Source organism: Copidosoma floridanum, unplaced genomic scaffold (genome assembly GCF_036245765.1).
Source record: "Copidosoma floridanum isolate Cflo_tuat_1 unplaced genomic scaffold, Cflo_Japanese_pri ptg000021l, whole genome shotgun sequence".
In the NCBI taxonomy this organism is placed as follows: domain Eukaryota; kingdom Metazoa; phylum Arthropoda; class Insecta; order Hymenoptera; family Encyrtidae; genus Copidosoma; species Copidosoma floridanum.
This window is the reverse complement of record NW_028321898.1, coordinates 14,777,133-14,790,580: the sequence shown is the minus strand read 5'-3', so window position 1 is coordinate 14,790,580 and position 13,448 is coordinate 14,777,133. Positions and strand designations below refer to the sequence as shown.

The 13,448-nt window shown below is 38.2% G+C and overlaps 1 protein-coding gene across 1 annotated transcript in view; it reads right to left on the bottom strand.

Moving 5' to 3' along the window:
• Positions 1–13,448, bottom strand: part of Cad89D (cadherin 89D) — a 278,532-nt gene that overhangs the window by 209,479 nt on the left and 55,605 nt on the right. Inside the window, exon 3 of the mRNA XM_089594166.1 lies at positions 3,172–3,302. Coding sequence (XP_089450292.1) covers positions 3,172–3,302 — 131 coding nt within the window. The remainder of the gene's footprint in view (positions 1–3,171; positions 3,303–13,448) is intronic.

Below are 13,448 nucleotides of genomic sequence, written 5' to 3'. Positions count from 1 at the left end.
ACTTACAAATAAATTGAAATACAATTGATATAAATTGGTTTCTTGTCATACTTAGTTATATAAATAGAATGGTTATTAATTATTCGTATGTATAAAGTCCATCTATTTGCCACCTGGGCCGTGTGAAAAAATGGATGAAAAAAAAATTGATTGTAAGAAAAAAGACATGTTCTTATTGACTTAGAATGCCCCACACTGTTAACTATATAATATAACAGTTAATTTTATAATTTAATATATATAATAATAATGATGCTTTGCACAACGACCTCCTACAAATCAATTATGACTTTCAATGTCTTCTTGACGATGAAATAAATCATGTTAATAAGACAGTTATACACGTCTGTATACACATCAAGATCCGACAATGACGGTATGATCCCTGTCAGGTTCGCCAAAAGTAGTGTGGGGGTGGTGGGGGCGGTTGTGGGTCACAAAAAAATGCGTGGGGGGGCTGTGGGGGTTTTGGGAAAAACTGCAACGTATCAAAATAAAGGAGAAAATGATGGGTTTTTACCTTATTTTGTGGGGGATCAGTGGGGGCGGTGGGATGAATTGGGGTCTGTGGGGGGCTAAAGGGGGGGGGGTGATGTGGAATGCCCCACTGAGATAACTATGTAATATAGAAAGGTATATATATATATATATATATAACGTTAATAGAACTTATCGCTTAGAACACTTATAGAATATTAGGCTGATCGTAGGTATGGTAAAAGTCTTTTTCTACTTCAGCTGATTGCAGATCTGGAAGGTCTGAGTAGCTTATTAATGAACCAAATCTTGAGTCTAGAAGTTTGGCAGCAGCAAAGTCCATAGCCCCGTTAGTTTCATTAGCCACTGGGGAACGCGAGGTCGACTTTTTTGGGGGTGAGAACATGAGTTTATCTTTGGTGAGCTAATTGTAAACCATCGTTGGGTGATAGACGTTCTTAAATGGGCTGCGACGACAGCCTGGTGTAGTTTGGAATGTAATAAGCAAAGCTTTAATGCGAACTAGTGCGTGGAAAAGATTTGAAGTTACGTTGTTTGTTGTGGAGGTTCCTTGAAAAGTGGTCTTTGATAAAAAATTGATTATTGTGCAAGTTTTTAGTAGGAGATTTTTAAATTTGGCCTTTTAAAAGGCTTGACAGGGTTTCTGATTGAAGATTGTGAAAGCGCATAAGGAATCTCTTGTGAATCATCTTGGAAATCTTGAGAGCAATTGGTATTTATTCTGCAGAGTGACAGGGTGGTCGTTGGACAAGTTAGGAAAGTTCTCTTTAGCAGCATCAGGACTTGAAAAAGAAAAATTACCATTTACAATTTGGCCATCACTCTCTGGATGGCACGTTCTTTAATCAGAGTTGGCCAGGATCTGCCCATGGCACAATGGGGACCACTGCAGGAGGCACATTTGAGTGAGTCAGATAAGCGATCTCTTGGGTGCTTAGCGTCACCACATTTTCTACAAAGAGATGGCCTTCGACATCTGGATGATGTGTGACCAGGTAAGAAGCAAGAGTAGCATATGCGGGGCTCTGCTATGTAAACTTGGACTGAGTGAGCTATGTGATAAATATAGACATATTGTGGCAGCACTTGACCATAAAAGGAAATGACGATTGATTTGGTTGGAATGTATTTTGAAAAAGTAGGGTAACTAGAGGCATAAGGGTTTCTTCTTGTAATTCTTCCTGCACTGTGAATTTTAACACTTGAGCCAGTATCTTGTACGATATCAGCATCTTAAACCCCAATGTCAACGCCTCTCATGATTCTTTTTTTAATAAGACAAAAAGATGGGATGAATATGTCACAGTTTTTTGACAGAATTTTCTAGTCCTAAAAAATTCTGTTAGCATCATTAATGGTCTTAAAAATGACTTCAATTTTTTGAATGGATTTAAGGTATATCTGTTTTACCTAGTACTTTTTTGAGATAATCTTAATGATTGCGTATCCATTCAGTCTATTCTCCATTTTGCCATCGTCGGTCCTTTTACTTTGAATAAAAACGCCGAATGGGCCTACGTCACTTTTTGCGTATTTTAAGTCATCGGAGGGAGCATTCTTGCTAGAATTTTCAACACCTCCCTTTTCGAGAAGGACGGCTTGATTGTCGTTTGCTATTGGGACTTTTTTATTCTTAAAAAAATCCTTGTCTGAGGGATCCTCTTTGTATGGTGGAACCTCTTCACGCCACTTATACATGCCAGACGAACAAATCTCTTACTGGGCGAAGAAAGGAACAAAATCTTACAAAAATGATACGCAATTGTTAACGATAGAAAAGCACTCACAGTGTATAATAATAACTTATAAATCGCAGTAAAGAACGCACAAATAAGAAGAGCGCATGGAGGAACCCGTGTGCTCAGGTCAATGGTTTATCGCCATTTTTTCATACTGTGATATATAGATATATAAGAGTTAGGCATCAACTGGTGCCAATCTCACGCTACGTAACACGGTTACGTTGATCCTCGCATGGCAGTCTAATTAGATCCCATCCTAGTATTTAGGCAGCTGAGTTGAAATTTCTGATCGGGTCGATATTAGCACTGTGAGGGTCAAGAGCTGAAATAACTAAAAAGTGAAGCTAGATGAAAAGAACAACTTACTCTTTTTTTTGTAAGCTTTTCCTTGAAAACTACCTCAGAAGCTGATTTTTTATGATCAAAGCCAAAAACATGCCACATTTACAAACATATTGACCTTTACATTGATCCATTTTATCTCATTACGTGTATACGGACCGAATATATCCTCTGAGTCAGTTACGGTAGAATCACCTATATGTACAGGTACTATATGTGTATTGTACTACAATCTGTCTAAGATACTTATATTTTGTAGGTAATCATACTATCGACAAAATAAGTCTCAGAATAATTATTTGAATTGAAAATGAGAAGAACTTTTCTTAAGTCACTCTTAAATATCGTACGATGATTACAAAGTAGTTTCATTTTTTCCAGGGTACTAATATTTTAAAATATAAACGTACAAAATTAGGAAAATTGCATTAGTTTTTGTATTGGCACAATTTTGTTTTAGTAATTTTTATTAAAAATCATTTAGTATTATCCAATGAATACGATTATAAAATCAGTGAACTGAATTAATACTTATATCTAAAGTCTTACACAATATGTATTGATATAACATTTATTAAATTTCTCTTACTTTGTCAATAGGCATAATATCTAAGTGGCTCCTTGGGTGGACTTCAATGGTAAAGATATCTGAGCCAATGCCTAAGTTTTCGGGCACCCTGACAAATTTCAGATGTTCTTCTGTGGGATAGAACTGGCATCCTAAAAAAAGTTATAAAATATTTTATTTACTCTCATGTATTTTATTGATACATAAAACAAAAAGTTTCATATTTAAGTGATAATACTATCATAAGCTATAAGGTTCAAACAAATATTTTTATGGAAATGCTTCGTTTCAATACTTAATAACTTAGTGAGATATCAATACAAGTAGGTGTAAAAATGATAGCAGTTTGATAGTTCAACTGTAAATTATGGGGATGACGATTAACACAACTGGACCAATAAGACCGCACCAAGGAGAAAGCACTCCAGCCAACAAAATCTCTCGGACATTGTATGTTTGCATACAGGTATGCATTAGTTAAAACTAGAATATTTCTTTTGTGGCAGTACCTTATCTAAGCTTTTTAAGTCTCGATATCTATACAGTAAGTGAAATATTGTGTGAGCCCTTAAATATACATAATAATACCGATCCATGCAGCGGTAGGGTTACAGTTTCGTTGATTAGCAAAGTTTAGCGGCATTTAGCGCGGTTGATTCTTCAATGAGTGTACCACTTGAGTCCCGTCGTTTTGTCTTTGGTGTTCATTTTTAATGGTCGATTAACTGGTTTATTACACTTCGTTAACGTGATTGGGAGGGTTAGTTTTGGTGATTATAAGTTGACACCCAGTTAGGACTCTGGCAATACACCGATTGGTTGTAAGGTGTAGTTACCCTTATTCTATTCTATCCAGTTTTTCTTTCCCATCCTCAAGTGCTGAGTACTCTAAGTTGTCCCTGAAGGATACAGCTGGATGTATAGAGAACTACAATATATGTACGAGGTGTGTTAAGAAGTAAGGTGACTTCGTATTTTTCGGAAAAATGTTAAATTATACATTGATATTTACGTTGTCCTCTTCAAAGTAATCGTTTTGAGATAAAATACACTTGTGCCAACGCTTTTTCTTATTCTCGCAAAAGTTTTTTTTTATTCTAGATCATATAGATACAATTTTACGTGATTTCTCTACAAGAATACATGTTAAATTGCGATTTTTTCAATCAAACATATTAAAAAAGGTACAATTAAACGATCTGAAATTTTTTTTAGGTATTGTGCTGTTTTGAATATTCGTTTAACGTTTGAATAACATCTAATAAAACAAAAACGTTAGAGTGATGAATGTCGTGAAGAGACATTCACTGGCATGTAATACTATGATATTCTAGAAAGCAGTACTGTAGGATGGTCTGTCTTAATTTTTTGGACACAATCACATTTTAAGTATTAAGTATAGAGCAGGAATAAGAACGTAAGCGCATGTGACAAATGTGAACGTGATGTTAAAGATGTTATCAGCATAGGTGGTAAGAAGTTCTTTTGAAATCATCGGAACTTGAAATGAAAGTGCACAGTCTTGTACTGACCAGACTAAATATCATCTATATTTGTTTGTGCCATTATGTATTGCTTATTATTATTCATTTATTAAATATTATAATATTCATTGAAACTACACCCAGTTAATGTAGGTATACTTATTTCAACAATAATTATACCACCTTCGTACACAATATTCTTTCATAGAAGGTATTTTTATACTTATAATTATATTGTCTGTCATATAATTTCACAGAAATAAAACTTTATACTAGAGTACCTAAGCACCTACAATGCCATTTTTGTCTATTTCTTTTTAAAAACTGTAGTACTTCTGGAGTTAAATTTTCTTGCAGAAGGTATCCTTTCTGATCGTAACATGTGTATGAACTTCCAGCAAGAATGGTGAATTATTTTCCGACTAATTAATCCTAAGATTATTTTCGTTGTATTGATTGAAAAATGCGCCAGCTTTTCTACAGACGGCTTTCGCTGATCCCGCCAAGCTAGAAAAAAAGTATTCAAATTGAATGTCTCGTGAGAATTTTGAAAAAAAATAATTTTAACCGGTTTTCTAAAGATTTTTTTAGATATACTAGTTTTCGAGGGACATGTTCAGTTTTGTACCTGAATATTTGCCGACAAACCTTTTCTAAATTCAAATTGCGTCACGTTTGTTATTCTTGTATTAAAGTTGAAGTAATTTTCCGATCATACGCCTTTATCATCGCGTACATTTGCAATGCCCAAGAGACCGTTTTACCTTTACTCTTGTACCTTTATTTATCAATGTACTAGAATTTCTACTTTAACTTTTGTCTCTATAAATATTGCTCTGCGAGCATAGTATGTTAGTTAGCGCGCCGCGGCGGCAGAGAAAGCTTCTCTTCGCTTGCCTTCACTTGAGCACATTTTCCTAATTTAAGCACTGTAAATATATTGTATAAATTTTTATTGCACATTTGCGTTACATTTATTTTGCCGTAAACCACTTCCACCTCCACACGACTGAACTGGATTGGGAGCAGCATAAAACCCCTTCCCTCGTGAACATTTTTGGTAGCAGAGCGTGGTTCCAGGGACCGACGGTCAGTGCAGGAGTGGATATGTGCTAGTGCTCAGTGAAGCCTTGAATTTTGCCTTGACCATTTGATGCCGTGTAGGTGAACGCGCTCTCACGAAGCTGCAGTAGTGAGTCATTCAAGGAATCAGAGTGTGTCCATGCTCTCCGTGCTTGAATTTGCCAAGGCGGGCGGTCGTTAGCTGCCAACACTCAGCCCTATTATCAAGCGCTTCATCGCGACATCGACTGCTTCATGGCAGACGTCAAGGAACTTAAAATTTTACTTAAGCGTCAACAGGAGTTGTACAAAAGCATTAGCAATGCTTACGAAAACCTCAAGAAGCGCGGCAAGGATAAGTTCACTCGTGCAATCATCGAGAGCCGTATACAGCAACTACGAATAAACTGGGATGACTTCAAGGACACTTATCTCAGGATTCTCAACATTGCTCCAGACGATACTAAGGACATCGGCTATTTCAATGAAGACAGCTACGAAATCGCCGAAGAAGCTTACCTCGATTCGGCAGCTAATTTGGCTGAACAGCTCGGAAAACTTCCTGCATCGCCCGCATCAGACCCAGCTCCTGTTCCACCAGCTAACTCTCGCAACCTGCCGTCCATTGCTGTGCCCACATTTTTCGGACATTTCAACGACTGGCTCGAGTTTAAGGATCTGTTCTCTGCGATCATAGTCAACGATTCTCGACTTTCCAACGTCGAGAAGCTTCAGCACCTCAAGACGCATGTGCAAGGCGAGGCGGCTGAATTGTTGAGGACGATCCAGGTAATCGACGCCAACTTCGAGGCTGCATGGAAAAGGTTGGAGGATCATTATGCAAACAAGCGGCGCTTGGTTGCCGCGCTAACTCGCGATTTGCTAGCCGCGCCGGCTGTAAGCAACGAATCGCCGCTCGAACTCAAGGCATTGCTCAGTGGCACTGTAAATGCCTTGGCTGCACTTAAACAGCTTAAGCGTCCGACGGACCAGTGGGATGACTTGGTGGTCGCTGTTACAGCTCGGAAACTCGACGCTCGAACTTTCCGAGAATGGGAGTCATCGCTCAGCAGTACCCACGAGCCTCCTGCAGTTGAAACGCTCGTGCGTTTCATTGAACAACGCATCTCGATGCTCGAGATCGTCGCGTCTTCTACAGAGAAGGCAACACGGAAGAAGGACAAGACGGCGTCTTTTACTTCGCACGCATATGCCGCCTTTACGGAGAAATGCCGTTTTTGCCAAGGTGAGCATTTCATACTACGCTGTGCCGATTTCAAAGCAAAATCGCCACATGAACGCAAACAGTTTGTTGAGGCCAAGAACATGTGCTATAACTGCCTTGGTGCTCACAAACTCGCAAGCTGCAAATCAAGCAAACGATGCCTAACTTGCAACGGGCATCACCATACGCTGCTGCACGAGAATCCTGCCACTACAGTGCATCTTGCATCTTCTGCATGGCCTGCTACACTCACGAAAGGGAGTCGCGTATCCTGTCATTGGATGGCATCGCCAGACTCTTCAAACACTACGCTGTTGCCTACTGCGCTCGTCCAAATTCAAGGCCTGGACGGACGCACACTCATCGCTCGTGCCATGCTCGACAACTGCTCTCAGCGATCCTTTGTTGCAAAGAGCCTGCTAAGTAAACTTCGCCAGGAATATGAAGAGGCCAGCATGGAGGTCATTGGCATCGGTGGCATCAAGACTCCGCGAGTTCATGGAAAAACTTACCTTACTCTCGCCTCCATGGTTAGCGAGGGGAAGCTCACGTGCGAAGCTCTAGTGCTCTCGCTCATATCCAGCTACAGGTCAGGAAACTTCAAGCTTCCAGGCGACTGGAAGTATATACAGGGTTTGGAGCTTGCAGACGACTTTCGAGCCGATCTGACGGAAATCGAGTTGCTGCTAGGAGCTGATGTGCTTCCACGAGTTCTTCAAGAGGGCTTACGCATCGGACTACCTGGGACACCCATAGCCCAGCGCACCATATTCGGCTGGACGCTTTCCGGTCCATTACATTATTGACATTTTCAAAATACAGACTCTAAGTTTGTTTTACATAAGTGCAGTGCTAATTGTTAATACTCCGTTTACCCCGAACCGTAGTATGGCGGGCGGTATGTTCAGTTTTGTACCTGAATATTTGCCGACAAACCTTTTCTAAATTCAAATTGCGTCACGTTTGTTATTCTTGTATTAAAGTTGAAGTAATTTTCCGATCATACGCCTTTATCATCGCGTACATTTGCAATACCCAAGAGACCGTTTTACCTTTACTCTTGTACCTTTATTTATCAATGTACTAGAATTTCTACTTTAACTTTTGTCTCTATAAATATTGCTCTGCGAGCATAGTATGTTAGTTAGCGCGCCGCGGCGGCAGAGAAAGCTTCTCTTCGCTTGCCTTCACTTGAGCACATTTTCCTAATTTAAGCACTGTAAATATATTGTATAAATTTTTATTGCACATTTGCGTTACATTTATTTTGCCGTAAACCACTTCCACCTCCACACGACTGAACTGGATTAGGAGCAGCATAAAACCCCTTCCCTCGTGAACAGGACATGTAAAACTATGATACTTTCCCAATAATCAATAATGATTGATGCAATTTGTACTACTGTGAGGGTGGAATATTTTATGAATTTGAAAAAAAATTATCCTAGCATGCTTGCGGGCCGAGATAATTTTTTTTTTTTTAAAAAGATGTGTGAATAAAAAAATATATTGTACACGTACCGCATAAAATAGTACATAATAAAAATTGTTGAACATAATATGTAAGCTGAGCACGCCAGCAGGTATAAGCAAAGGGGGGTGGAGGAGAGCAGAGTGCTTCATCGCAGAGCGACTTTGACAGAAATGCACTCGAGCGCTTCAAATCGAGCATGTTTGTAAGACCAGACATATCTTGGCTTCTGCAACACCCAAAAGCTTGTGGAGACAAAAAGAATTGATTAATTTTACTGTCATATTTAAATTAACAATAAAATTATCAATATTAAAGTTATACTTTTATCTAGATCTAGAGAGAGAGAGTAGAGTAGAGTAGAGTAGAGTAGTTTTATTAGGCTAGGGACCAACGGTCCAAAGTAGCCTTGCAATGTATACATAGCTGTTTCAGACAGCTTACAGAGGTTTAATAGGGAGCGAGTCCTATTACATTGTGTTCGCAAGTAATATCACATACAGATGAGTCAATTGTTAGTTAGACAATAAATAATAATAATAATAATAGTACTTAATGATAAGATAAATATAATGCAAACCATACGTCGTAGATGCTGAATTAATACTGAATATTAAAATTTGAGCTAGGCTTATAAATAATTGATGTGTATAAATTAAAACTAAAGGAAAGATAGTTAAGAATTCAAGCGGCTGTCATGTTCCTTAATGACTTTTAAGAGTGTCGGCTTTTGGTCCAGGTGAGCGGTGGGCGGCGTAGAGAAGGAGGCAGAGCATTCCATTCTCTAGCAGCTCCAATGGTAAAAGAGTTGTTGTAGATGTCTAAATTGACTGGTGACACTTGCAGCTCCAGAGAATCGGTGTTACGAAGGGCAATGGCATCGGATGATCTAGTCTTGAATTCGAAGAGTTCGGCCAGATATAAAGGGGACCCAGTTAGAGAGAGAGAGAGAGAGAGAGAGAGACAAAGTTTGTGATGAAGAGTACGAGAGCTAAAGGAATAATTCCAATCTTAAAAGAAACCGAGTAGCACAGTTGGTCCCTTAAATGAGGCACTCAGGCCACGTATTACACAGAGTAATACAAACACCTGATTTGTTTAATGTGCAGACGGCTATTGACTTAGCTAGCATTTCTTTTTTGCTCGTACTCGTCTACTCGTCTCGAACCTTTCAGCAGTGGTGCCTAACTTAATGGATTTACTCCCCCCCTTACCCTCTCTCGTCAAGCGCCCATCTAAATAGTGGGTGTTGCAGGAGCTAAGACATGTCTAATTTTGCAAGCGCACACGATCTGAAGCTCTCGCGTTCAGTTCTGCCGAAGCTGACATTAGGTACCATTTTTTTGCCGTACAGGTACAACATATTCTTCATTGAAAGGACAAGTCGTGAACTTCACTTTGAATTTTACTTCTGCACGACGTATAATACGTCCTCACAAGTTTTTTGAAAATAAAAAAATTATTTTGGCTCTAGTGCGTGCAAGGACAACTTTTCTTCTTAATTTACAAAAAATTAACACCGTTGCAGTTGTACAAAGCTTACTAATGTATACATATATATGTATATTATAAACATACTAATAAAACCAGATATACGACAAAAACTGAAAAAAACATTTTTTTCTAAATTATTAATTTTAAAATTAAGCACACCTTTTCCAGAGGCCGGACATCAATGATAATGTTCTATGGCAAAAAGTATATACGAATGAGTGCAAATTAAATCTATATATTGAAAGTTCACCCAATAATCCCCATGAATTAAAATACTATTTTATTACCAAATGACTTATGAGGGAGAAAAGACAGTTCCCAAAGGTTAAGGTAGTGTGGTACATAAAGAATCTTTTCAGTCAATTATATTCAATTTTTATGGAGAGATCTACCCATAACTTTATATGGTTGTCTAATCCCATTAGTTTCTGAATAATGTGGACTATTTTATTTACAATTTTTATACTTTTGCACCATATTTTGTCCTGGCAACTAATTTTCTGATGAAGAATTAAAGCTGCAACATTTGATATTACTTTAAAACTGTTACGTTACTGTAGGCTGGTAAAATGTATAGAATAAATACAATCTTGGATGAACTCAAATCATAGAGATATAGATATAACCATAGAGTGAACAAGAGCCCTGATCTCGCGATATAGGCAGAGAGAGAGAGATGGATGCCCGACAGTTCCTTCCATCTTTTTTTATCTGAGCGCTGCAATTGGTTAAAGAACGTATAGTGAGGGGAGTGATGTGAGGGGAATGAATGAAAAAATAAAGTTTTATTAAGTCCTTAAAGGCTTTTATAGCTACAGAGTCACAAAAATATGTTTGTACTTATACATTAAGGTTATAATCTTCGAAAAATTTACATATCAGTTTACAAACTTTAATGTTAGGTGTACGGAGAAATTCATCACAATGGAATGGCGGATAACATTTGACTTTGGCTATGTCACGCAATAAAGAGACTCTAGGAACATCATATAGATGGCATTGCCATAGTACATGATTCAAATCTTAGTCACTCTCTTTACATTTGCAAGTAGAAATATTAACTATATTAACTCTAGCCAAAGACGCAGCAAGATTATAATGGTTTGCTCGACAGCGATTTATTGTTACTACGAATTTTCTGGACAAGTTCTTATTATGAAACCATGGAAAAGAGTTGTTACAGAAAAAGTTTACAAAGTAGTGTTTACCAGTAGTCTCGCTAGCTTCGATGACTCTGGAGATTGTAAGATCTTTGGCCTCAAGCTTAAATCTACATCTGAGATCAGAAAAAGGCACAGCCGGATAATCACAGTACTGAAGTACAGTAGCAGACTTAGCAACCCTATCCACTTTCTCATTCCCAGCAATGCCACAGTGCGAAGGAATCCACATGAATTTAATAGAACCCGAGTTTTCCTGGTCCATAAATAAATGAACTAATTCAACTATTTTCCGTAGGTATAGATTGTGGTTCAAGATAAGATCGTAATTTTTTAAAGACTGTAGGACACTGAGAGAATCAGAGAGAATAAGGAAGTTTGACAAGGGCGCTGTAAAAGCAATTTTGACGGCCTCATATAAAGCAATGCACTCTGCAGTAAAAATTGACGCATCCTTTGAAATGCTCTTAGCAATTTCAACACCAAGAACAGGACTAACCACAGCACTCACATAGAGATTATCCAGAATCTTGCTACCATCCGTATAGATAGGGGCAGCATTAAGGCCATAAACCCAAAGGGAGAAAGCATCTCCAGCTCCAGCCATATTCTGAAAGCTTTTATTAGTGAGAAGATCAACTTCTAATGTCTTGCTAGAGAAGACTGACTTTGGGAAGTCAAAGAAAGAAGAAAAAACTGATTTATCCATGGCCAGGACACTGGAAATACACTCTCCCAAAAAATACGAACTACCACCCGGCAGATCACAAAATGACTTGTAAAAATCATGTATTTTAATGTAAAGCAGATAGTTAGAACCAGCCAAAACTTTAGTAACGTGTGATTAAGCAAAAATTTGACGCGTTTCCTAATTGACAACATTTTGGATTCAGCAAGTAACAAATTATTGGGGGTAGATGTTCGATACCCATAAGCTATACGAATGGCTGCATTCTGAATTCTCTCCAATTTAAGGGACTGCACTACTTTATCAACATAATAGGCTAGTGCACCATACTCTACTATCGATCTTACATAACTCTTATATAATACTAAGAGTAGTGAGGGGTCGCTATCCCACCACGTACCACATAAAAATTTAATAATGTGTAGCGCCTTGAAATACCTAGCTCTTACAAAGTCAATTTGTTTAGTAAAATTAAGCCTATAATCAAAAAATACACCTAGGAATTTTACATGCTCAGAAGAAGAAACGTTAAAGTTATTAATACTTATCGAAACAGTTCCAGGTACAATTTTTTTTTGTTAAAGTGAATCAAAACAGTTTTTTCAGGCGCTAAACTGAGACCCAAATCATTAATACTGTCCTTATCTTACCAACTGCTCTTTCAAGCAGAGAGCATACATCATCAGCGTCCAAGTTATCAACAAATACCACGATATCATCTGCAAATTGCAGAACAGAGACATTATCGTCAAGATTCTTAGTTATATTGGCAACGTATAGAATATATAAAAGAGGGCTTAAAACACCACCCTAAGGTACTCCCCGATTCATAGTTTTGGGTACAGTTGAATTAAAAACCGAACACATACGCCAAGAGTGCATAATATGCTTAACAAAACCAAGTATACTGGCAGAACAGCCCATTGATGCCAGATCCTCTAGAAGGATATGAATATTGACATTATTGAAAGCCGAGCGAACATCCAGAAAGGCAGCCAAAACCTGTCTGCCTTCTATAAATGAACGCTCAACACTCAGTCTTAAATTAAGTAAACTGTCACTACACGACTTGCCCCTCCTAAACCAATGCTGACTAGCAGGTATGAAACGTAGACGTTTTACCCACCACTGCAACCTGTTTTTTACCAGTGTTTCATACAATTTACATATGCAGGACGTTATTGCAATCGGTCTAACTCCCTTGCCGTTAGGTTTAGAGATAAAATGAACAAACGTGTTTTTCCAGTCATCAGGAAATACCGAGGTGAAATGCATTCATTGAAAATGTCTAACAGCAATAATTTAAATTTCAACGGTAACTTTTGTAGTATTTCAAAATCAAACCCATCTTTACCAGGGGCTGACTTAGGGTTCTTATTGTACAAAGCCGAGTTGAATTCAGAAAAACTAAATGACGACTGGAAGAACTCGGGTTCCTCGCTAGGAGGAAAATTTTCTGGATCTGAAGAGACCCAAGGAGGAGCAAGTCTTGCAGAGAGCTCTAACGCCTGAACCTTAAATGCATCTTGTGTAATAGCAACAGGTGTCACATTGACCCAACGATTCTTAAAAATCTTACACTTGTTCCATACAAAACTAGGATTAGAACGAAAACTTAAACGTTCGGCAAACTTCCTGAAACTAGCTCTTTTTTTCAGTCTAAAGGTCCTAATTGCTACAGCACAAGATCGCTTATAATTAAAATAGTCACTTG